Source organism: Physcomitrium patens, chromosome 1, assembly GCF_059467195.1.
Source record: "Physcomitrium patens ecotype Gransden chromosome 1, ASM5946719v1, whole genome shotgun sequence".
NCBI lineage: Eukaryota > Viridiplantae > Streptophyta > Bryopsida > Funariales > Funariaceae > Physcomitrium > Physcomitrium patens.
The window spans coordinates 26,318,061-26,343,550 of record NC_143410.1 but is presented as its reverse complement, the minus strand read 5'-3'; the positions used below and the strand labels follow the sequence as shown (position 1 = coordinate 26,343,550).

At 36.8% G+C, this 25,490-nt stretch overlaps 3 protein-coding genes across 3 annotated transcripts; 1 reads left to right on the top strand and 2 right to left on the bottom strand.

Moving 5' to 3' along the window:
• The first annotated feature begins 1,390 nt into the window (after nucleotides 1-1,390).
• LOC112295044 (SNF1-related protein kinase catalytic subunit alpha KIN10) lies at nucleotides 1,391-7,009 on the top strand. The gene is made up of 10 exons (XM_024546202.3): nucleotides 1,391-2,280; nucleotides 2,692-2,876; nucleotides 3,251-3,433; nucleotides 3,597-3,728; nucleotides 4,032-4,217; nucleotides 4,752-4,841; nucleotides 5,072-5,155; nucleotides 5,345-5,503; nucleotides 5,717-6,019; nucleotides 6,397-7,009. Exons 1-10 carry the CDS (start codon nucleotides 2,088-2,090, stop codon nucleotides 6,508-6,510), a joined length of 1,629 nt encoding a protein of 542 aa, XP_024401970.1. The 5' UTR covers nucleotides 1,391-2,087; the 3' UTR covers nucleotides 6,511-7,009.
• A 1,859-nt stretch (nucleotides 7,010-8,868) lies between these two features.
• Nucleotides 8,869-10,467, bottom strand: LOC112295168 (protein PLANT CADMIUM RESISTANCE 7). Its single transcript, XM_024546431.2, has 2 exons — nucleotides 9,726-10,467; nucleotides 8,869-9,154 (listed from the first exon to the last, which is right to left on the bottom strand). Exons 1-2 carry the CDS (start codon nucleotides 10,179-10,181, stop codon nucleotides 9,056-9,058), a joined length of 555 nt encoding a protein of 184 aa, XP_024402199.1. The 5' UTR covers nucleotides 10,182-10,467; the 3' UTR covers nucleotides 8,869-9,055.
• A 1,371-nt stretch (nucleotides 10,468-11,838) lies between these two features.
• LOC112295102 (large ribosomal subunit protein eL15z) lies at nucleotides 11,839-13,573 on the bottom strand. Its single transcript, XM_024546323.3, has 3 exons — nucleotides 13,529-13,573; nucleotides 13,048-13,214; nucleotides 11,839-12,384 (listed from the first exon to the last, which is right to left on the bottom strand). The coding sequence occupies exons 1-3, from the start codon at nucleotides 13,530-13,532 to the stop codon at nucleotides 11,941-11,943; spliced, it is 615 nt and encodes a 204-aa protein (XP_024402091.2). The 5' UTR covers nucleotides 13,533-13,573; the 3' UTR covers nucleotides 11,839-11,940.
• Between the last annotated feature and the right edge of the window lie 11,917 nt (nucleotides 13,574-25,490).

The window sequence follows — 25,490 nt, the reverse complement described above, 5'->3', positions numbered from 1 at the left end:
CTCTCAAGCTTTTATCATATATAGAGTTATATAAATAGAAAACAGTAGGGCACATACATGAAAAAGTAAACCCCCCCCCTCCCCCAACTCCTCCTCATTTTTTTAACACACTACAAAAATATGAAACCCATTCAATACAAATTCATTCCATTCAAGTAAAAAGGAATGGAAAAATATGACCCAATGCATTACATGGGTGATTTCAGGGATTTTGTAGGGAAAATACTCACGAAAGCCTTAAACATACAAATCCACTTATTTATATATTTTTTATACTTATTTTTATAAAACACAATTCCTTTCTCCATTATTGGTTGTGAAAAAACATCAAAGGGCCACTTTGAACTCTCTATGCATCATGTGACAGCTTATGGTCATTGTTGGTCTTTGCATAAAAAAAAAACACATCATCGTCATATCAAAACTGATTCTTTACTTGATCTCATTGCAATGAAGAACCTCAACCCTAGGTTTTGTTTATTTTATTTTATTCAATTGACACCTTCAAAAGAGAGTGGGACAAAGTTATGAAAAAGTAATATCGTAAAGAAGGGGGACCACCAAGCAACAACAACAACAAACAAGGGGGATAGCAAACCATCATCTCAAAAGCAACAGAAACCGAACCTGGGCAATCGAAAAAAAGGCATTAAAAAAAGATAAAGGCATCGAGGGCGAGAGAAAAAAAAGGTAAAAAGCAGAAAGAAAGGAAGACGAAGCCTACAAAGTGTACGAGAAACGGGACAGAGGGCGAATGATTAAAGTGGACGAAAAAGCAACAAACAAACGAATGAAGAAGGGAATCTGGAAGGTCAATAGCCGTCGGTTGGGGCGGAGGGAAGGGAGGGAGAGGGGTGTAGGGTCCATATCCGGTGACCACAGAGTATCAATCGTTACCGGGTGGGTATGGGGTATCAATTGAGGCTCCTTATGAGACAGAGTGAGAATCATGCCTTGAACTCTTTCTTTTCCCTGCACATGTTGTCGTCCCCCTCGCTCTCATCTCTTCTTCTTCTTCTTCTTCCTCTCCTTTTTCTCTTTTCTTCTAGTCTATTCTAGTCTATTCTCTCTCTCGCTCTCTCGTTTGGAGGGACCTTCCTTCTCCTTCGATCCCTGGCAGTAGTCCTATGCCGGTGTCTGATTCACGGCTCGGATTTGCTGCACCGCCTCTGGATTCTGATGTAGTTTTGCTGTACAATGTCGGATTTTCGTTTGGTGGCTTTGAGTGGCGTTTGAGGCGAAGGGGGAGGAAGAAAGCTTTGGTGTGGTGGATGGATGGGTAGACAGGAGTTGGACATGTTGTGAGGATTTCGGGAAGGGTAGGGTTGGAAGCGGAGTAGGAAAACACGGAAGAGGTGGAGGTGGAGGTGGTGGAGGTGGAGGAGGAAGAGGATGACATAGAGGTGTGCTTGGATATGCTTGTTGTTTGACTTGTTGTGGTGGTGGTGGTGGTGACGAGGAAGAGTGGGGAAGGAATTTGGATGCGTAGGGTTTGTGGTGGATCTTTGAGGTCGAAATGAAGGGGGTGTATGGGAGGGATAACGAGGAGGGGGATCTGATGTGTATGTTTTATGTAGGGGTTGGAAGGGTGGATTGCAGAGTTGTGGATTTATAGTTGGGGTTGGAGTAGGGAGGTGAGGGTTGGGTGGTGTGATCTGCGGAGGAGGGACAGTCGGGTAGAGGGGGGTTTTATTTGAGGTGGTAGTCTGGTGGAGTTTTATGTGGAGATGGTGTGATAAGGGTATATTGATCTGGTGCGGGGAATGGGAGTGGAGGTTTTAGAAGGGTGTTGGAGTGCATTGACTGCGTGCCATTGTGGAGATGTGTGGCGGATTTGAAGGCGTTTGATTTGAGGTGATCTGGTTTGGGAGGGTGTAGTGTGAATGAGTTTGGGGGTGAGGCTGTGGCGGATTCAGTGTCCCACGGTAGATGAATTTGGGCGTGATGGAAAGGAGGGATCTCGCATTGAGGAGATGAGGCTCTGCGTAATTGGCGGGTCGTGACGTTGAGAGCCATTGCCCGGGAGTGGATAGAGAGACTGCAGACGTGAGTGCCGGAAGGTTAGGGTGGGGGTGAAGGAGTTAGCGATGGAGGCAGGTGGCCGGCCCATGGGTCCTGCTACAGCGGAGTACTATTTGCCCAACTACAAGCTGGGGAAAACCCTAGGGATTGGGTCTTTCGGGAAGGTGAAAGTGGCAGAACATTCACCCACTGGCCACAAGGTGGCTATTAAAATTTTAAATCGACGGAAAGTCAAGATGATGGACATGGAGGAGAAAGGTCGGTTTCAGCCTTTTGTTATACTTTGATCCACTTCCTTAGGCCTGATGAAGTGCTTTTGCGTGTCGAAGGAAAACATGTGTGTGTGTGTGTGTGTGTGTGTGTGTGTGTGCGTTGAGTCTGTCAGTGGGTCAGTAGGGGATTTAGCATCTGCCCAAGAGTTTTAGCTTACAGTCAGATCAGTACTTTCCTTTTTTTTTCTTTTGTGTATGGGTTCAGGGTCTCTTGACTAACTTTAGTGTAGCTTGACCTCCTTACAAATATAGAAATATCTTGTACTGCTTATCGTTCAGTCATTAGGGTTCATGAATCCTTTCTAGGGTTCGACTACTCATGTATGATGTTCGCATTCAGTCCCTAAGTCCATAAGTTGATTCAGTAATGGCTGAGGTGTGGTGGCATGTTGTGCAGTGCGGCGTGAGATCAAGATTTTGCGACTATTCATGCATCCCCACATCATACGCTTGTACGAAGTTATCGAGACACCGGCAGACATATTTGTGGTGATGGAATATGTAAAATCAGGGGAGCTGTTTGATTACATTGTTGAGAAGGGACGTCTAGGTGAACATGAAGCTCGACGATTTTTCCAGCAGGTAGCCTATGCTCTGGTTTTACAGCTATTCTAATGCAAGTTACTGAATTGTACGTTGGGGCTTCATTCAATCACCTTGATATGCCTGCTGTGGTGACGTAAATTCTCGAGGGTGGATTGCGGAGTTTAAAACCATTTGTTGGCATAATGATGCTGTGAGTAGAAAATTTCCGCTCCGATTAAGTGGTTCTTAATTTGTTTTCTTGTGCTTTTTTCTCTTCTCAGCAACACTTGATACTCATGGGACTCCCGTGTGTGTGAGAGGGAGAGAGGGAGAGAGTGTGTCTTTTGTCTGAGGGATAAATGTTTCATGAAACTTTGTATTTCGTGTGCACTCTTATCTTGAAGCTGATTGAACTTTCTTATTCTGTACAGATTGTGTCCGGAGTGGAGTATTGTCATCGGAACATGGTAGTTCATCGTGACTTGAAGCCAGAGAACTTACTTCTTGATTCCAAGTCTAACGTCAAGATTGCTGATTTTGGGTTATCCAATGTTATGAGGGACGGTCATTTCCTCAAAACTAGCTGTGGAAGTCCAAATTATGCTGCTCCAGAGGTTTTGCTCTATGCCTGATTGCCTTGTTTGACACTGTTTTAATTCGTCATGTGATTGTGTCACATGTTTCTGTTTTCTGTGTTGGGTGCCTGAACCAAGTTGTAGGTTTTCTGTGCCCGGACACACTCCTGCTTGTTGACTGTTGATATTGTTGAACATGCAGGTCATTTCAGGGAAGTTATATGCCGGTCCCGAGGTGGATGTGTGGAGCTGTGGCGTTATTCTGTATGCTCTTTTGTGTGGTTCTTTACCCTTTGACGACGAAAACATTCCAAATCTGTTTAAGAAAATCAAGGTTAGATTGTTGGTTCGGCGTGTCTAGCTATTTGTTTCGTGTCTGGTAACAGCGCTGCAGTCGAGTATTGTGTTTCTTTCAGTCCGCTTAGAACCGCGTAGTGCAGTTTGTGTACAAGCCCATGTTCTTACTTGAAGATAATGTGTACAAAGCGATTTTACATACTTATTCTGAAGCGAAGGTTTGCAACCCTGAGTCTCTGTCTGATAGCTTGTGTTCTACGTGCATGTACATATAAAATGATATACAAATACGTAGAATTTACTGGTTGGTATTCACTTTTGAATTGTATTTTCTGCTCAGGGTGGCATCTACACTCTGCCTAGTCATTTATCACCAGGAGCAAGAGATCTCATTCCAAGAATGTTGCTTGTAGACCCGATGAAGAGAGTAACAATTCCTGAGATTCGGCAGCATCCATGGTTTTTAAATCATTTGCCCCGTTACCTTGCAGTTCCCCCTCCTGATACAACTCAGCAAGCTAAACGGGTAAGAGCTCATTATAATTTATTAGTGTATGTGCTCTTGAAATTCATGGGGTTGCGCTTGGGTTCACTTGCTGCTTTCTTTACTTTTTTAATTCAACCGCCAGAGGCTCTAGATTATTCCCTGAAATTTCTAAAAATGTTTTGATGGCCGTTTGAGAAATTTTCTCTTTTCTAGTATGTACATGCAATTTAACGTGTATGTAAACGACGAGCATGTGTCGTATCTTCTCTTACTCGTAGAAGAACATGAGAACTTCGATCAAATTAATACCGAACTTCAAAACTGAGGCTAAGCGTTGTAATCTTCGAAATGATCGCGGATTAAAATTGTTCTGAGGTGTTTCCTCGAAGTTGATAGCTTTGCTTGGTCTCACTTTTGAGGATATGGATGACCGTGCTTATCAGAGTATGTTTAATATATAAGTTTGTGAAACTTGATGTCTTTTTTTTGAGTAATGTTCTCATTTATGAGCGACACTGGTCGTGCCGTCTTCTGAGTATGCATATGATTGTTTGGTGGTGTGTTTACGGACAGATTGACGAGGAAATATTGGAGCGGGTTGTTGCATTGAATTTTGATCGGGACCTACTTATTGACTCACTGCTAAACCGCGTGCAAAACAAGGTACTTACTCTTTCGTAGCGTATCATACTTCCTTACAGTGTAATGCAATTTATCAATGCCCCAGTGGCTTGGTAGTGCCAACCTAAACCTTGTCTAAAGTTTGGAAAGTAGTAGGAAATTCTGACTACCTATCCATTCAAACTTATCAGCAGAAATTCTGTATCTTAGGGTTAACAAGGTTTGTGAACATGGGTCCAACTAATGAGAACATTTAATTTTCTATTCTGCAGGCCACTGTGGCATATTATTTGATGCTGGACAACCGTCGGCGGCTTTCAAATGGTTATCTTTGCTCTGAATTCAATGAGGGAAAGGTTGGTTTAGGGCTGTCAAGACTTATCTTGTTCATGATCTCATGCGTCCTTAAATTGAGTAGGTGCAAAATCGTTCATTTATGGTATTCTTTGGCTGGCACGGCAAACACATTCCATTTTTGTTTTGATTTCTTCTCAGAACTTAAGGTAAAGCATTGTCTAAAGTGAGGAGTTTATTTCTTGATGCAGGAGCACTTGATGTCTCCAATGGATGCATTTAACGGGACGCCAAGATCTGGTTATCCTCGAACTTTAACCCACATGTCTAGTATGGACCGAAGAAGTGCATCGCCCTCTGGGCTACAACATAGGGTTGTAGCTGAGAGGAAATGGGTTTTAGGTCTCCAGGTATTTTTTGAATTTCCTTTCTCTACCATTCTAATAAGTCCATTTCATATACCTCTTCCCTCAGATCTCGTTCCTCTCAATTTCGGTAGTATCTATTGTAACGAGCTACAGATTCTTGTTGACACCAATTTTTTATACTCTATTCGGTTTGAGAAATCTGAAGGACAGTGGCGATTGTAGATAACTTATTTAGGGTGGTTAACTGTATTGCAGTTACGATCACACCCTAAAGAGATAATGAATGACGTTTTGAAGACCCTCCGCGATCTGGGCATCAACTGGAAGAAGACAGGGGCTTACAACTTGAAGTGCCGATGGGTTGCACCAGGCCAAAATTCGAATGACACGACTGCAGAGAATCATAGCCTTCCTGATTCCCCAATGGCTGGATCTATGCCTAGAGCTTCTTCTTGCCGCTGGTCTTCTGAGCAGCACGGAGTTTCTGGTTCAGTGGCTGCTGGAAACAGAGATAACGAGAGTGGCGTCGAGAGTAATGTCCTCAAGTTTGAATTGCAGGTTCGTCTCTTCAAAAATATTAGTTCTCGGTTTCCTAGCACAGTAAGGTGTATCATTTGCTTAAGCCGTCTTCATCTTGGATTTATGGTGACTTCAGAATTGGGTCATTCTAATTGCCAAGTTGATACATGTCTTGATCAGGGCCTCAGCTAAATAGCTTACTTCTCATCACTCTTCTATGTAATTGTGAAAGGACCAAGTTTTAAACACCAGGAAGTTGGATCAAACAAGTTTCCTTTTCTAGGAACTTTTCGTAGCATTTCACATGCTTTGCAGGACTTTGTGCAGATTATGATACGTTGCTGAAACCAAATCAGTTTTTACAAGTCATTACAAGTGCAATGCTAACAAATTCTGCCTGTATCTTCTGAATGCAGCTCTTCAAGTTGCGAGAAGAGAAGTATTTGCTGGACCTGCAAAGAGTAGTGGGTCCCACATATCTCTTTCTCGACCTATGCGCAGCTTTCCTAGCGGAGTTACGGGTGCTGTGAGATACGGAGGGTCGCTATGTTTTGATTGATGTCCGATTGGATGTGTACATGACAGAGGAAATTCTGGCATAAGTCTTGAGATCCTGCTGTAAGGCAATTTAACTGAGTCTACAAAGCCCTTGTATTATGGAAGCGACCCTCGGGAATCGTTTATGTATAGTAATTAGGGTTTGAAGCTCAAGTAGGCCCAAAGGCAGGTGAAGTCAATCAGGCGCTTTGATTTCTTTGAACTTCTGAACTCACCCAAAGCACATCAGGTTGGAAAATTAAAGAAGTCTATTGGCTTCATTTGTTCCCTGCCTCTTCCCGCAGTACTCAGGTAGGAGTGAGTGGGATTACCTACTCACATCAATCCGCTAACGTGACATTTTAAGTATCTTTTCAGCTTCTTGGTAGCCCGTTCCAGCGATACAGCATCGGCAATTTGAATTCTTACAGTCTGAGCCTTGTTGGTCATGAGCTTCTTGATTTCAACAAGGTAAGGTTGTGTTCGGTTTCACTTTTCTGGTCTCGCTTGGTTATGTGCTTCTCTTGTGTTGATCTTACCTAGGTCTATCATTTGAGAATTATGGCTAGTCTTGGTATGGTTGACCACTATGGAATGTATATGGGTTCTTCTAAGTAATGCATTTAGATAGCATTCTTGTGCTCTGGATTGTTGTGCCTACCTTCTTAATGTTAACAGCGTTAATCAAGTTCTAGTTTTCTTTATGGCTGGATTTTGAATGAGTGCTTCATCATCCTCTGATTACACGGTTTACATTATTATTCTTTTGTCGTTGTGTACTTGACAGTTTACTTCAAAAGTTACTTGCACATGACTGCTGTACACATTGTACAAGGCTTCTAGTGTCTGTCGCAGGAGCTTATGACGCATGGGTCATCTGGATATCTTGTCATTTTTTACCTCGTATCCGTTCTCGCAGAACTTTCAATATAATTTTTTTAGAGTTTGGATGTGATGGTAGTAATCATCGTGGGGTGAAATTTACTTTAGAACAGTATGATTTCAATTGACTTTGATTTTCAATGACAGTCTGTCATGTCAAGGTTGTTTAATCTTGAATTGTGCTCATCTGGCCCAACCTACCTCTACTAATAAAATTGTTGAAATTTTAGCATGTCTTCATTAATACCCATATCATTACAATCGTTTTGATGTGTTGAAATGATGTAGAATAGATGGTCGAGATTATTCCGCTTCACTGCAAGTGAATTAAAAACTTTTAGAACTATCAGAAGGTGAGAAGGTATTCTAGCCATATTGCTAGTTGACGTCCCTCTCATATAAGTTGATTATTCATTTTATTACTTTTTTAGGTCTAACATTCATTACCCTAGCAAAGCGGGTACATGTTTATGCATGTATATATATATATATATACATATATATTCTAATTTTCAATTCTGAAACCAATAACATTCCACCAGACAATATGCACACAATACTTTTTTTCTACATAAAACCATAAATTCGACATTTATTAAGATAAAACAGAAGTTTCTCAGTTTGGCCAACATTACTATTCAATGGAACTCTTTTAACCTTTTTTTTCGTTTGGTTTTTTTGTTTTGTGTTTCTTTTTTTTCTATGTTTGTGGGTTTAATTAATTAACTCAAGAAAATGTTAACTTTATGCATGTGTTTCTTGACTTTTAATATAAATTTGATCTAATTTTTTTCCTCCCTTTTTCAATTTCGAAGAAATATTTCCAAAGTAACCATGTCTTATAGAAGGCATTCAAATCATTAGTGATATTTTCTTTTTCAGTTTTAGAATGCTAATTTCCGTGCAGTGTACAATGATATTTTACCACCTCTAACTCATATTACGTTACTAAATTTATGACTCTATACACAAATCCGCCTTTGTTTTTCATTGTTTTTCAACTTTTCAAAAATTGTACCTTCAGTTGCTTCTAGACTCATAAAAATCATTAATTGGGTACTTTATGGTAATTGTATAGGAGTTCAAAAACTTAGCTTTTGATACTTTCTCATATTCAGCACAAAATGGATTTTATCATTTGCATTTTCTCGTCTCTGGTTTGCTTCATGAGGCTTTATAAAAAATCAAGATCAATTTCGTTGTTCAATCCTACCTGACCCTTTGTTTTCATCAAGACTGTTCAAGCCAAACTTCGACCAACCTATGATGTAGGATCGGATATAGTCTAGTCAACTATTTCATGAATACTATTACATTAAAAACAATTATCTAAAATCATCGGGTACTGTGCTTTTTCATGTACAAACACAGAAGCACAAGGCATTTTCACTTAAGTTGCCCCGCAAAAATATTCGGTGAAATTTGTGTATGAGATACTTCACCACCTCATGTACACTCTGCCAAAGAGGTCAGCATGAATCTGTGTGCACCAAAGTTAAAAAGTTTGAGCTCACGCCACCATGAGCTTGCAGTACACGTTTTCCTCGCATACAAATCGTTTACTTCGCTAGGCAAATGTGCTGCCAAGTCTGGCTGACCCGCAAGACCATTAAGATAGAATTCCAATCTAAATGTACATGCTATGATTATGAAACATCACCACCTGTGTGGAAACGATTGACGTGGAGGTGGCAGCATAACTCCGCCAGCATAATACCTGTTGATCACTTCTCTGTTCTTGATTTCTCGGGTCTCCTGAATCAGGGCAAGCAACGATTAGTTCTGTGAGACAGGAACAAGCAATTCCATGAAAGAAAAAAAAAAGTAATCGAGCGGCAATGCACTCATCTGACATGGACAGATATAGGCATCTCCTTCTCTCCATCACAATTCATGTGTGAATTTGCACACCGACACGACACAAGAAGTAAACTGAAAGTAGTTGATGAATTTTCTGAATGATGATAAGCTATCAAATTAAGAGCAAGAGGCTCAAAAAGGGCTTTAAAATGCAACTCAACTCAAGAATCAGCAAAACAAAACACTGTTTTCATGACGAAGGTTACCGTGTGCGTGGCAAGACTATACCAAACTCTCCTGAACATGCCCTGTTCTTAATAATGCAAACACGCTGAAGTACCGGATTGTAACCTAATTTCTTCTTCATACTTTTCCTCATTCATCATTTTAGAACCAGTAACGAAAGGGATCACTCTAAAAGTCTATATCGCCACCTAGAGTTCTACACCGCAAAAACGATTATTTCTATTAGTTAACAAACCACTAGATTGCACAGCAATTTTGCGAGAGGAGCATTGAACATCACCTGACAGATTGCGCAGGACCAGCAGAAATAATGGACGAACCAATCTGGCAATGGTCGACTAGGCAAGTTATACTTGCGCCTAAGCTTCTTACGATACCCGTAAGAGTATACACACCCGCACGACGTCAATTGCTGAATCACATACCACACAAGCGCTGCTGTAATACATGGAGTGTTCCCATCATCCAGATGCTCAACAACGCGCCCGAACGCAAGACACGGGCAGACCATGGTGAACACGCAATTCGGGACATCTTCCATGCACCCAAGGATCCCCGTCGTCCAGTCGTTGTCCGTGTACACATGCACAACCTGGTGGCTACCCCCGTAGTAATTGACGGCGAGCGGCGGTTCCGACCGAATGACGGGATATCCATGATGCTCAACCGTCGCATTTGATTGCGGCTGCTCATTTCCTATGAATGGTTGCGTCGACTGCCCCGAAGTGGCTCCCATAGTTCAGTTGCTTCAAAACCCAATAATCCTAGACCGCACAAGATACCGAAACGACACAAAATCGCGATGAATTCAACCCCAAATGACCGCAACTTCTTCCCTTCTCCAAATTCAACCTAGCACGAATTCACCACGTCGGTATATCTTCCTCCACCACCACCTTCAGAATACCCCACTGAAGGCGATGAAAGCCACGTCCGGAGCCTGACCATGCATACAAGGATCCTAGTCGGAGTTATCCGCGGAGAATAGTAGGATTTTCACCAGCTATGGAGCAATCCAAATGTGAAATACCGCAACAGCGGCAACTGAAGTCGTGAAGGAGCAGTGGCTTCGGCGTCGATCAATGGAGCTTTCCGTGTAATTTCTGACTTCCTCCGTGGCAGACACCGTGGACTCTTACCCTGCCAGATTGATGACGTGGACGCACTTTTGCCGAGTTGGACGAAATCGTGGTTGCTTTGTTCATCCATGTTCAGCGAGGCAATTAGGAAAGAAAAAGTGAAAGGCATTCAGGTTTTTAGGGTTGATGCCCTCGGTATATTGATACCAGTACCTTGGGAGGATGAAACTCAGATGATACCCAGATGTGAGGCTTCATCGACTAAAGGACGAGACCGATTTAGATTCGAGCTGCGGCAGCGACGCTATTGAGTCGTTGTTGTTGCTTGGTATTGAAGCATCACATGGATTTCGGTTGTAGGTGGGCCGTCTGTTGAGCGATGGGGAGCAGTGTGCAAAGAGTGGTATATCGCTTCGGAATCGAAGCAGTGAGAAAAGCTGCGCAGTCTCGTACAATATGAGAGCCACAGCAATAACAAAGGGACGGAGTTTGGAAACTTCCGTTGTTACCATGTCTATTCTTCGATTCTCCCCGAGCTTGGTTTAGTGTGGAAATTGACTGGTTACCAATCCTTTTCGCCAATTGTCCTGGTGCTAGATCCGTCGATGTTCGGGATCCTGCATGTAGAGGTTACGAGGTGGTTATGAATGGAATCTCCTACCGAATTGTACAGAAGCGTTTGATTGCGGCTACTGCTGGGAGAATAATAAGTGAGCAAATCTTTGACAAGATGTCATGCGTCATTCGATTGTCAGCATATACTGTCGTAACGGATGTTAAGAGAGATGTAAAGTTAGTTCATCAACAATCTCGACGTCTCACACATTCAGCCGTCAAGAGCACTTGATCGGCGAAGTAGCAGGTTGGTTCCGGACCATTGCTTACCATTCTTCAGATTCAGCGAGGGAGGTAAAGACCTGGAGGTGAAGTGTGTTATAGCGATTACCCACGACTTTCTCAGGCTAAATCTATTGATGACTAGTCTCCTTTCATCATTTGAGGGTTCACCACATATGTTCTGAAGTTATCATCGTTTATTCCCGACACAAATCTGTCCGCCCACAAGAGACCTCCACAGACGAGGAGAGTACCAAACAGTACAATCCTGGTGAAGAACACCCATTGGCTATAATCACAACAAATTACGAGCTTTAAGGCCACATATCCTTCTAGATGCAGGGATATAATCCAAGTAAAATTCACAGAAAAGACCTCTACGACCATGAACAGAATCACCTACAAATCAGGGGTCGTGTGCGCTCAGACAAGAATAGGAAACTGCAAATGAAGATCAACAAAACAAACAACGTGATGTTGAACACAAGAGGGGATTTCCGAACTTTTTGAAAAGCCCTTGCATTTTTAGAAAAAAAAGGCGACATGGAAAACCACCGCAATTCCCAACATCCACGCCCTCTATCGGTAACGCTTGAGGGAAAGAGTGTTGTTGCGCTTCCATGTAGCGCGAATAGAAGGACGAGCCTTAGTGTACAAGTGCCCTCTACCACGAAGACCACGGTACTTCTTGCCAGCAGAAGTTAATCCACGCAACTCACGGTGCTTGTGCACGGGGTTGACAATCCAGTTGATCCTTGAGTCCTTGCGGATTACAGTATGTTGTGGATCCACCAAGATAATCTCAAAGTACTTGTAGGTTGAGTCCTGGTTGATCCAGTAGGAGTTGAGGACCCTCAGGCCTCCAAGCTTCCTTCCTGCACGCTCCTCAGCAACTGACCGCAAGTTACGCTGGAACTTGAGCTGTGTAATACCCTGGTTCTTTGGCTTTCCGTACACAATACCCTTAGCAACAGGCCTCTTCCTGCCTCCACGGCGCACACGAACACGGTACACCACGTAGCCCTGATACAAACACACAGAAATAATCAGCTCCAAGTACCCCACAAGAAATTGAAGGAGACAAACAAGCAAGAGAATGTATTTTACTCAAGACTGACAGCAGAAAATATATTAGTATACATAATGGCGGAAATACCAAGACAAAAGTCAACTCTCGAGGATCGAGATGTACGATTATAACATGACGCCACATATTCCAAAAACATACCTAGTACCGCGTTAACTAACAGACGCATCGTCATCCACGATTACAGATTCAGGACGTGGAGAATACTTGTAGATGGAAAAGGTCAAAGGGTGTGTACGCTTCAATCTCATCAACATCCATGTATGCAGAACCCTACGACAACAACAACCAAACTCTAATTTGACCCATAGAGACTAAGATAATGGCTGTCGAGAGTTATGTGTATCGTTCTGCGCGAAAACTAATTGTGATTCTATTTTTTTAAAGTGACAGTGGTAATTCGCATAATTTGGGTATTTAACAGAAAAATAACTTACATGAGCCTAGAACTTGGAAAATTGCGAGCCGCGATGAAACCTAAAGGCATACATTTTTGGATCTGACGAGTACCTCCAGGCACAACAGTACTGCAACTACAACAAACGACATAAAGTATCCACATGAACGTAACAAGAAGTAATCGGTTTAATGACACGCACTTGCTTAGCCTTGTAACCTAGTCTACGAGCCTTGTCAGGCCGAGAAGGCCGAGTGACGCGGACAATGCCGGGAAGCTGCCTGTACTCCCAGCAGCGCACACGAAGCAAGAATCGCAACACATCGGACTGCTTCTTCCGCCATAGCTCCTCAATGTATTTGTACGCCCCTAAACAAACCAAAACAAATAAATAAGACCCCGAAACCCCATACACAATTCGCCAACACTAACAACATGAAGCAACACCGGTGCAACGTAGCTATCGAAGTCGAATACACAACATCACAATTTCAACCGCTCCTCAAGACACACAATCAAAAACAGAATCTCAGACAGGCCACAACAAGACGCTAGAGCTTTAAACCCTAAACTACAATGGAAGGCTCTGACTACAAAAAAATGCGAAATAGCGCACCATGATCTAGTAAAAAACTCGCACAAAACACCAGTAACCAACACAACCTACGGGAAAGTGCAAGTACCCATGACGAGGAATTTTTCTGAGTCGCGGAGTCGACAACGCAAGCGCGACCTAAGAAGGAAGAGCAAGTGAAGAGCTCGTCCCATTCAAAGCAATGAGCCGCCTCTTCGTGAACTAAACCCTAAAATCTAAATGAACATTTTATGAACATAATACGGGATTTCTTGCGAAAACGTAGACTTTCTGTGTCACACGTAAGTTTTGTAGATCTATGGCCCTACCGACCAAAACACCCTTCTCAGGCAGGCTTTGGGAGCGTAATGACCTCTGGAGTTCAGTTTCGTGAATGTTCCCCAAATCAGGATCTACTGGAATTTAAGTGAAGAGATACATAAGCGGATAAAAGTTTGAGGATTGTAAATTTTATTCTTGTAGTTGAAATATAGGAAAAATTATAAAAAGAAGTATGATGGTAGAAATGTGTGCTGTTTAAATATGTTTATTGCAATTATTCATAATTATATTTTTATGTAAATGATGGATGTAATGTAGAATATTATAAATTAAATATGTATATATATATATATATATAATATTAATTTTATTTAATAATATTTAAAAGTGTCTTCTTTAGTATCTATTAAGGATATGAATCTCAAGAAAAGAAAATCTTTAATACACTCATGTATCACTGAAAGGAACTAAAAAATCACTCAAAGATGATAAAATATTGAACTAGAATGGTTATTGCCAAAAATAAGAAGACTAATAAATTTTGGAACAAAACTAAGGACTAGAAAGGCATTGACAAGAGTGAAGAAGGCTTCACTCTTGCCTCCATATATACTCTCTAAGTAGGAGCTATAATGTAATGTTCTATAGGACTTCCAACATGTGTTGACTTTGCTAGCCGCATGTCTTAATTTGTAAGGCAAGTTATCTATGTATGCGCCACATAGTTAGCTTATTCCATAAGTTACTACACGGAATTAACTTCTTTCATAAGCTACCAATACGAGGTTAAACTGTTCCACAAGCTTCTAATACGAGGTTAACTTATTGGCCAAGTTTCTAATCTACAAACACATCCAAAGTCAAAACCATGTTTATGCAACTTTAAAGAAGCTTCTTTAGAAGACTTTATGAAATTAATCTATATTTATTTACTTCTACCTAATCATATCACTTATTATTAAGATAAATGTATATGTTTGTGACATTATCCTCCCTTCTAAGAATGAGTTCTAAGAAGAGCAATCTTCATATGTTGAGGAAATCTAAGATGTGATGAATTATATTTGCGACATACTTTGATCTTTGTTCTCTTCAAAGATAATTGATAGGTCCTCTCAACGATCGATAGTGTCTCATATCAGGGCGAGAAGATCACCTTGTTATTTGATTGTTGTTAAGGCCTTTGTAACTTCATTCAAATAAAATATTTGGAACACCATCAGGAATTGTTCCTACCTCTAATAAAATTATCAAACATCACGACTCTCTTTCAAAGTTGTGATACCAAACATGTTATAACTTGCTATGTATTTGAGGAAAGATATATCATTCTTGAGAATCTTTACTTTGATTTCATCATCTTAAAAGTTGTGACAATCGCAATGTTTTATTTGGTAAGTCCGGAAATGAAAACACTTGAATTGAATCTACTAGTTGTATCATGAACATATATTTACTATAATTATTATCTAGGTGATATAAATAGGTAGAAGTAAATAAAAGTAGATTAATTTCATAATATCTTCTAAAGAAGCTTCTTGGAAGCTTCTTAGATGCTGTTTTGACTTTATATGTGTTTATACTTTATTCGTAGGTTAGAAACTTGATCAACAAGTTAACCATGTGCCACACATGTTGGTAGCTTGCGAAACAAGTTAACTATGTAGCACCCACATAGAAAACTTGCCTTGTAAGTTAAGATATGTGTTGTACAAAGTCAACACATTTTTGGAGGTCCTATAGAACGTCACCACATAGCTCTTAAATAGATAGTATATATATAGGCAAGAATGAAGCCTTCTTCACTCTTGTCAACTTCTTTCTTGCTTTTAGTCTAGTTTCAAGGATCTATAGTTTTCTTGTCTTTTGGCAATAGCCATTCTAGCTTCTTTTTTAATATACATATTTAGTTATTTCTATTTTGTCATCTTTTTTTGAAAAAAGTCTCACTTGTTTATTTATTTTTATCAAGTTCTTGTTCTTGATAGATTGACAAGAATGCACTTATAATATCAGAGCTTTGTCTAATCTTGATTAAGAGTGGATTATTCTTTTCTCTTCATAAGACATAACATATTAGAAGTTGCAGATTACCCTCTTCTAAACTAATATTATTTTTAGTATTTTCTTTGTTTTTAAGTCTTCTTTTTTATGTATCTTGAGCGATATTAGACATCTCCTCTTTTCTAAGTATTATCATGGCAGAACTTGCTAAAATAAAGAGTACAATGGTACAAATGTAAGAACAATTAAGGAAGTTAATGCTTGCAATGTATTCATTTAATTTACTACTACAAAGAGCAACAAGATTGGCAAGAAGTGAAGATATAGAAATGATTGAAGTTGCTTCAACATCTGTACTAAATCATATCTCTTTTCCTATGACAGAACATCCTTCTAGTATTAGAGAACCAAGAATTACCCTACTCGAGAAGTTTCATGGCACCAGATCAAAGTTTAGAGGATTTATCAATCAAGTACAACTTGTGGTTGAACTTCAACTCCAAAGCTATCCAACTCTAAGATCACAAGTTAGATTCATTATTACACTTCTTTCAGATTCAGCATTATCATCGTTTTTATCTTTTCTTGAACAATGAGATCTAATATTGGATAATCTGGAGGTTTTTTTGGCAAAGTTTTGATCAATGTATGGAGAACATGATGTAATTCGTGTTGCAACCAACAAGATCCATATTTTGTGATAAGGCAATGGATTAATAACGTTATATGATTCACAGTTTTGACAACTTGTAACTGATATCAAGTGGAATGGTGCTGCACTTGTTAGCCAATTTCTCTAAGGATTACAATATGAGGTAAAAAAATTAATGCTCAACTTATCTAATTCTTAAACATTGAATTAAGCAATTGACTTCGCTGTGAAGTGCAACAATTGTCTTTTTAAATTTCGATCTAAGAACCATACAAGTAGACCTTAACATTACTATAATTCAATGGCAATACCATCATCTCTTCAACACATACATTCGGGAGTAGAAGATATGCAAATTGATGTGATATGTTTCAAACCTCTTACTGAGCAAGAAAAGAGACATTGTTGTCAGGAAGGATTATGCTTATATTGTAGAAAACCTAAGCACACTGCTCAACATTGCCCAAAGAAGTGATGCAACTATAAAATGAAGAGTACAACTATCAAAAAAGATAGTATGTCAAAAAACGAGTTTGTCCAATTACAATAGAGAATGTGTGGCTAGAACCTTATACAACATCTACTGAAGGTTCTATTCTCTCCTAAGAATCTTTTCCTTGTTTTAAGATAAATGTTATTTTAGGACCTAAACATCACAAAGCCTCTGCCTTGTTAGATTGAGGAGTCTCAGCATGTTTCTTAGATGAAGAATTTGCTAAAAGACATAACATAATATTAGTGAAGAAAACTAAACCTGTTTATGTAGAAGTCATAGATGGTCGTTTGTTGTCTTCAAGAGATGTTATTCATGAAATCTTTCTTATAGAAGTATCAACTAATGGACATAGTAGCTTTATAATATTTAATATTATTAGATCTCCCTCTAATCCAGTCATTTTAGGTTTATCATGGCTAAAAAAATATAATCCTAAAATAGATTGGACTTCTCGTAGTCTTCATTTTTTTGAAAGTATAACTAAGAATATAGTTAACCAAGTAGAAAGTCATAAGTCTAGTACAACTAAATATGTATTTGTAGATGCAAGAGCTTTCTTGTATGTTACAAAAGAAGGATCACCATGTGTTATTTATATAGCACTTGTTTCTACTGGTGGAAAGACTTCAAGTGGCATTCCAAGCCAATATTTAGATTTTCAAGATGTATTTGAAAAAAAGAATGTAGATATTCTTCCGGAACATCGTTCCTATGATTGCTCAATTGACCTTCAAGAAAGAGCACAACCGCCATTTGGACCAATCTACAATTTATCACAAAATGAGTTGGCTAAATTCAAGGAGTATATTGAAGAAAATTTGGCCAAGAACTTAATGTACTATTCCAAATTTTCAACATGAGCTCCAATTTTATTTGTGAAGAAAAAAGATGGATCATTGTAGATGTGTATTGATTATTGAGGACTCAAGAAAATCACCATAAAAAACAAGTACCCGCTACGTTTGATATCTAAATTACTTGATTAGTTAAATCAAGCTAAGATCTATACAAAAATAGATCTATGAGGAGCATACAGTCTAATATACATCAAAGAATGAGATGAATGGAAGATTGAATTTCGAACAAGATATGGATATTTCAAATATAACATCATGCCTATTGGACTTATAAATATACCAACAACATTTCAACATCTAATGAATAATGTCTTTTGGGAGTTTTTAGATGATTTTGTTATCTGTTACCTAGACGACATCTTAATCTATTCTAAGAATACAGAAGAATATGAACTTCATATTCGTCATGTATTACAAAAACTAAGAGATGCGGGACTCTATGCCAAGATTGAAAAGAATATATTTCATACTATTCAAGTCAACTTCTTAGGATACATCATTTCAAATGATGAACTTATAATCAATCCTAAAAAAGTTTAAGCTATTATGGATTGAAAGATTTCAAAAATGGTAAGAAATGTCCAATGATTTTTGGGATTTGCTAACTATTACTGGATCTTCATGAAAGACTTTTCTCATGTTACACCTCTACTTATACGTTTGACTTGTAAAGACAAACTTCAATAGAATCAAGAAGCGGAAGTAGTATTTGAAGCTTTGAAGACAACCTTTGTTTCTGCACCAATCTTATATTTCATCAATTTTTTTAAGCCATTTTTTATAGAAATAGACGCATCAAACTTTGCTTTCAATGCCATATTGTCACAAATTGGAACAGATGATAAACTTCATCCAATAGCTTTTCATTCTAGAAAAATTTCAGTAGCCGAGATTAACTATGAGATCCATGACAAAGAACTTCTTACAATTATGGATTTGTTTCAAGAATGGGGCCATTATCTAGAAGGTACTTTTAGTCTAGTCACCATGTATACGGATCACAAGAATCTTAAATATTTTATGTTAGTACGTGTTTTGAATCATTGCCAAGCTCGTTTGATTATATCTTTATTAACATTCAAATTCAAGATCACTTATTAATTGGAAAAACAACAAGGTTTATTAGATGCACCCTCTAAACGATCTTATCTTGTACCAAAGGAAGGAGATATTACTTTTGATCAACAATGGATAATTCTCTTGAAGTCAAAGCATCTTCATCTTTGAGCAATGAAATCAACACTAATTGTTGATTCAACTTTCATTAAGCAAGTTTAGTCAAGTATGTCTTTTGATCCTCTTATTCGTGATATTGTGAAAAATCCTTCAAAGTCTCATGTTACTTCGAAGTTTGAATTCAAGAATAATCTACTATATTTCAAGGGACGCTTATATGTTTCAGAAGATGAAGCTCGATTACGTGTTCTTCAAGCTCGTCATGACTTTTCAGTAGAAGGACATTTTAAGTACAATAAAACTTTGGAACTAATATCCAAGGATTTTTGGTGGTTTCAAATGTAGAAGGAAGTCAAAGATTTTGTACAATCTTGTGATGTTTGCTCAAGATCAAAAACTTGTTATCGACCTTATAGACTTCTTCAGCCATTACCTATTCTAGAACAACCATGGTCTCCTATTTCTATGGATTTCATTATGGATCTTTCAATCTCAGGTTCTTATGATTCTATATTCGTAATAGTAGATCGTTTTACCAATATGGCACATTTTGTACTATGTACAAAATCTATCATATGTGAAGAAATATCTAAGCTCTTTTTTGACAATATCTATCACTATCATGGATTATCCAAGGATATTATATCAGATAGGAGAACTCAGTTTGTATCAAGATTTTAGCGGACTCTTTTTAAAATTCTAAAAGTGGATATAAAACTATCTTCGGCATTCCATCCTCATACTGATGGACAAACGGATTGTGTTAATGAAGTTTTGAAGTAGTATTTAAGATGTAACATCAACTACTAATAAGATGATTAGATAACTCTTTTGTCATTGGCAGAGTTTGCTTATAATAACACGATACATTTTTCTAGAAAATAAACACCTTTCTTTATCAATTATGATTATCATCCATGACTTGATACTTTTGACTTTTCAAAAGTTGATAATCTTGTGGCAAAAGATTTGCCAAATCATTTGTCAGAGCTGTATGCAATAATGAAGGTGCAATTAAAAGAAGCTCAAGAAAAAAAAATCAATTCGGATGTCTATCGAAAGGAACAACCACCATTCCACATGGGTGACAAGGTATGGTTACTTTGTCATAATATCAAGACCACTCGTATTTGTGACAAGTTGGAATATCAAAAGCTTGGACCATTTTTTATTTTTGTATAAATCAATCTAGTTGCATATCATTTACACCTACCGGAGTCAATGAAAATCCATTCAGTATTCCATGTATTTCTTCTTGAACCATACAAGACAATAGACATATAAAAAAAAAGACAAGCTCTATCTCCTCCTATAGAAATAGGTAATAATGAAGAATTCAAAGTAAAAGAAGTCCTAGATTCAAGGCGACGCCAAAATAAATTAGAATATCTTATCCATTGACGTAGATATGATATTAGTGAATGCACATGGGAGCCAATGAAGAATCTTAGAAATACAAAAAAGGCAGTGGAGGCTTTTCATCGACGACATCCATCGAAATCAAGATGAAAACCTTCTTTATAAAAGAAACAAGATCTAAGGAAGATAACATTCTACTTTCAATTCTTGTTTGTAACTTTTTTGTAGTTGTGACACTGAGAAGATAGAGAACCAACAACCAGTGGATTCGACTCAAGAGCCTTTGTTTGCTGACTTATCGAACGAGACATTATAATTATTACAATCTTGAAGATGATGCAATCGAGATGAAGATCCTCAAGAACAACATATTTTTCTTGGAATAAATGGCAAGATACAATGCGTTTGGTATCTCGACCTTGGAAGAGACTCCCAATGTTTGGTGATTTTACTAAAGGTAGAAACAACTCCTAACAGTGTTCCAAATATTTTATTTGAAGGAAGTTATGAAGGCCTCAATAATGATCAAATAACTAGGTGGTCTTCCCGCCCTGATATGGGACACTATCAATGCTTGAGAGGCCCTATTAATTATCTTCAAAGAGAACAAAGATCAGAGTATGTGGCAAATACAATTTGCCATATCTTAGACTTTCTCGACATATGATCACCACTCCTCGTGGAGCTCGTCTCTAAAAGGGGGGATAATGTCACAAGCATATATTTACTATAATTGTTACTTAAGTGATATGAATATGTAGAGGTAAATAAAGGTAGATTAATTTCATAATATCTTCTAGAGAAGTTTCTTAGAAGCTTTATAGATGTTGCTTTGACTTTACATGTGTTTATACTTTATTTGTAGGTTAGAAATTTGGTCAACAAGTTAACCATGTGCCACACATGTTGGTAGCTTGTGGAACAAGTTAGCTATGTGGCACACACATAGAAAACTTACCTTGTAAGTTAAGATATGTGTTGTACAAAGTCAACACATTTTTGGAGATCCTATAGAACATCGCCACATAGCTCCTAAATAGATAGTATATATAGAGGGAAGAATGAAGCCCTCTTCATTCTTGTCAACTTCTTTCTTGCTTCTAGTCTAGTTTCAAGGGTCTATAGTTTTCTTGTCTTTTGACAATAGCCATTCCAGCTTCGTTTTTAATATACATATTTAGTTATTTCTATTTTGTCATCTTTCTTTGAAAAAAGACTTACTTGTTTATTTATTTTTATCAAGTTCTTGTCCTTGATAAGTTGTTGATTCTCCATTTTCTTAGCATCACAAATATACATAAGTTACAAAGAAAGATAAAAGGTAGAATATTATCATCCTTTAATCTTGTTTCATTATAGCAAAGATTTATTATTATTCATCTTAGTTTTGATGGATGTCATTGATGAAAAGCTTTAACTCTCTTTGTTGTATTTGCAAGATTCTTTACTCGCTCCTATGTCCATTCACTAATATCATATCCACACCAAAAAATAAGATATTCTGTCCTATTTTGGTTTGCCTTTAATCAAGACTTCTTCTATCTCAAATTTTTCATTATTATCTACTTCCATAGGAAGAGGTGGCATTTGTCTTCTTTCTGAGATATTCACTATTTCAAATGGCTAAAGAAGAGATACATGAAATTCAAGGTGGATCTTCATAGACATCGATAGATATAAATGATAAGCAACATGATTGATTTCTTCACATATATAAAAAGGTTCTAGCCTATGATAGTCCAACTTATCACAAAGACAAGTAATCTTGATATTGTGACGAAGTAATCATATCTTATCACCTACATTAAATTATGATTATTCTTTACAATAGGCATCCGCATTGGTCTTTTGTTATTCTTGAGCTTCCTTTAATTGTCTCTTCATTATTACATGTAGCTTTGATAAAGGATTTGCCAAATCTTTTATTATAAAATTATTAAATTTTGAAAAGTCAAAAGTATCAAGCCATGGATGATAACCATTATTGGCAAAGAAAGATATTTTTTGAGTAGAAGAGTGTACCAAATTATTGTATACAAACTCTAATGATGGAAAAAAAATTGTCCAATCATCTTGATCATAGTTGATGGTACACCTCAAATATTGCTCCAAAATTTCATTCACATGTTTCATTTTCCTATCACTTTGAGGATGAAAAGTCGAAGAGAGCTTTATATCTATCTTTAAAATCTTAAATAGAGTTTTTGAATATCTTGATACAAATTGAGTCCTCTTATCTAATATAATATCCTTTGATAATCCATGATAGCAATATATATTGTCAATGAAAAGCTTAGCTATTTTTTTTTTTTTTTTTTTTTTATCTAAAATAGATTTTATACATAGTACAAAATATGCCACTTTGGTGAAGCGTTCTATAATTACAAATATAAAATCATATGAACTTAAAACTAAAAGATGTATAATAAAATTTATAGAATAGAAGACCATGATTATCTAAGTATAGGCAATGGTTGAAGAAGTCTATAGGATTATTGACGAGGAATTTTTGATCTTGAACAAACATCATATGATTGGACAAAGTCTTTTATCACCTTCTACCTTTGCGGCTATTAAAAATCTATAGATATAAGCTTTAAAATGTTGTATCCAAAATGTCATGCTGCTAGAAAGTCTTGACATGCTTAAAGAATACATTGTCATATTTCATGGTTTTTTATCTTAGAATATACTAGATATCTAGTTGTAAAAAGTTTATTTTTAACTTATTAGCAAAGCTCCAATAAGATATTTAATCATTTAAGTAAAAGATAAATAAATATTACAATATCAAAAAGATATCATGTTAATAAAAACTTTTATATTTAAAAAGGTTTATATATAAGGCTTTCTAAAATATCTAGGAATTTCCTAATATTCTTAGTTATACCAAATCATAAGAAACCATTTGCTAGTAAGTTAGATTTTCAATAATTCCAAAGAAAATCCATAATCTCCTCTCAAAAACTCATTTTTATATCAAAATTTAATCATAGCTCCAAATATCCATCTTCAACATATATATAAAGTCTTGACTTCCAAAAATCCCTTTATGTTATATAAAATGCTCAAATTATAATAAAACTCGTTCAAAACATATGTTTTCTACAAAGATTTTTTTCTTCATGAACTTTAGAAATTCATATTTCTTGAATCAATAATTTATTTTTGTCAAATTTACAAATAATATAGAACTTATCCTTAAAAATTACTACAAAAAAATTCAAATGTAAATTTGCTACCAATTGTCAAGTATCTCAAAAACCCTGGCAGGTGCTTCAAATCCTAATTCACAAGCACTTGAGTACTATTTTCTTCATATCTCACAAATCCGAAATCAAAATACTAAAAATTTTATACATAAAGTTTATGAACATGATTATATATATTTTTAGAAATTTTGAGACAAAAACTTATCAAATTACTCAAGATATAGCTTAAAATACAATTACTAATGAATCGGATCAGTTACTTCTCTTAGATTTGTAAGCGCTGATTTCAACCTCCAATATCTCCTTTATTCCAACTTGGAATCCATCAAATAGTATGCCAAAACTATAGACAAAAAAGTGTTCTTTCCTACCTCAATTGCCGATCCTCTATTGCTTTCTGTATGCATATGTTATATCCAAAAAAACAACAGTATGTACAAGATCAATACGTCGACTTTGAGCGCCTATGTCTTCTTCATAAAAACTCTAATTGACTCAAAATGTGAACCAAAACTATAGTCAAAATCTTGATCCTATTGATTCTAGTCTTCAAAAGCTCAAATGGCTCAAAAGTATAATTCTAATCCCTAATTTGGCCTCAGACAGCCTCTTTAAAGCCCATTGGTCATGATTTTTGACCAATAAGAATGGAGATTTTTATTATCCATCTCCATTCATCCATATGGATGCCTTAAATTCTCTTTTTGCTACCAAAATCCCTCTCTAACACTTTTCTTTACAAGATTTACACAATATATGCTCTAAACTCCATATAAAAGAAACAAAATAAGACTTTAATGATCACCAATATCTAACAAAGGTGATTCTAAATATTTAAAACTTACTACTAATAAGATCAACTTCAAAGTCACTATCAAAAGAAAATAAAGTCATATAAATTCTAATAGAAGATCTTTTAAACAACTTCTTTTTGAGCTAGTAATCTATCTACATCCTATAATCAACAAAAATCTACTAATATGGCTTTCACCATGTTGTCTAATATATTGTGTATTAAACATATAAACCAATTATTTTCACATGGTAGCTAAACCACAATACAACAACGTAAACATACTTCTCTTTTTGGAATATATAGGTGTCTTTCAAAATAGAATAGGTTGTTTTTGAACTCGAATTTTAGAACATTATAAGACATAGAAGAAAGATTTTCAATATTATGAACAAAAAGATGAAAGGATATATTTGATTGAATTTGTTTGACAAAGGTCAAAGCAACAATTAATGTTGATTTCATTACTTAAAGATAAAAATTCTTTGCCTTCAAGAAGATTATTTTTTGTTGATAAAAAGATACGTCTCTTTCTTTTGGTGCAAGATGAGAGCGTCTAAAAAGAACATTTGATAAACCTTGTTTTTTTTTAAGTTTATATGTAATCTTGAAATCAAATCTTCATAAAGACATACTCCAACGGGCTTGGTGACAATTCAAAACATAAGCCAACTTAAAATACTTGAAGTTCTTGTAATTTGTATATACTATAATTTGACTTGAAGCACCTTCTAGATAATGACGCCATTCTTAAAATGAATCCATAATTTTAAGAAGTTCTTTATCATGGATCTATTAGTTAATCTCAATTGCTAAAAATTTCTTGGAATGGAAAGCTACAAGATGGAGTTTGTCAAGTTTTTTCATTTCTGACAATATTGTACCCAAGGTAAACTTTAATGCATTTCTTTCCATAAAGAATGCCTTAGAAAAGTTGATATGATACAAAGTTGGTGCAGAAGTAAATTCTTTCTTTATAGCAACAAATGATGTTTTGGCTTCTTTATTCTACTAAAATTTGTCTTTACAAGTCAAACATGTAAGTGGAGTTGTAATTTGAGATAAATTCTTAATAAAGATTCAATAGTGATTGATAAAGCCCAAAAAGTATTGCACAACTTTTATTACTCTTGAAATCTAATCTATAATAGTTTGGACTTTGTTTAGATCCATCATAAGGCTTTTATTGGAAATGATATATCCCAAAAAGTCTACTTGAATAATAAAGAATATACACTTT

What these genes read in the sequence shown, in the direction of transcription:
- LOC112295044 (XM_024546202.3), top strand. Translation starts at nt 2,088, where the DNA reads ATGGAGGCAGGTGGCCGGCCCATGGGTCCTGCTACAGCGGAGTACTAT. An exon ending in CAACTCAGCAAGCTAAACGG is followed by an intron (nt 4,218 to 4,751) that starts GTAAGAGCTCAT and finishes GTTTACGGACAG; the next exon opens with ATTGACGAGGAAATATTGGA. An exon ending in CTGAATTCAATGAGGGAAAG is followed by an intron (nt 5,156 to 5,344) that starts GTTGGTTTAGGG and finishes TTCTTGATGCAG; the next exon opens with GAGCACTTGATGTCTCCAAT.
- LOC112295168 (XM_024546431.2), bottom strand. Translation starts at nt 10,181, where the DNA reads ATGGGAGCCACTTCGGGGCAGTCGACGCAACCATTCATAGGAAATGAG. An exon ending in GGTCCTGCGCAATCTGTCAG is followed by an intron (nt 9,155 to 9,725) that starts GTGATGTTCAAT and finishes GCCCTGATTCAG; the next exon opens with GAGACCCGAGAAATCAAGAA.
- LOC112295102 (XM_024546323.3), bottom strand. An exon ending in TAGGTTACAAGGCTAAGCAA is followed by an intron (nt 12,385 to 13,047) that starts GTGCGTGTCATT and finishes TGTTTGTATCAG; the next exon opens with GGCTACGTGGTGTACCGTGT.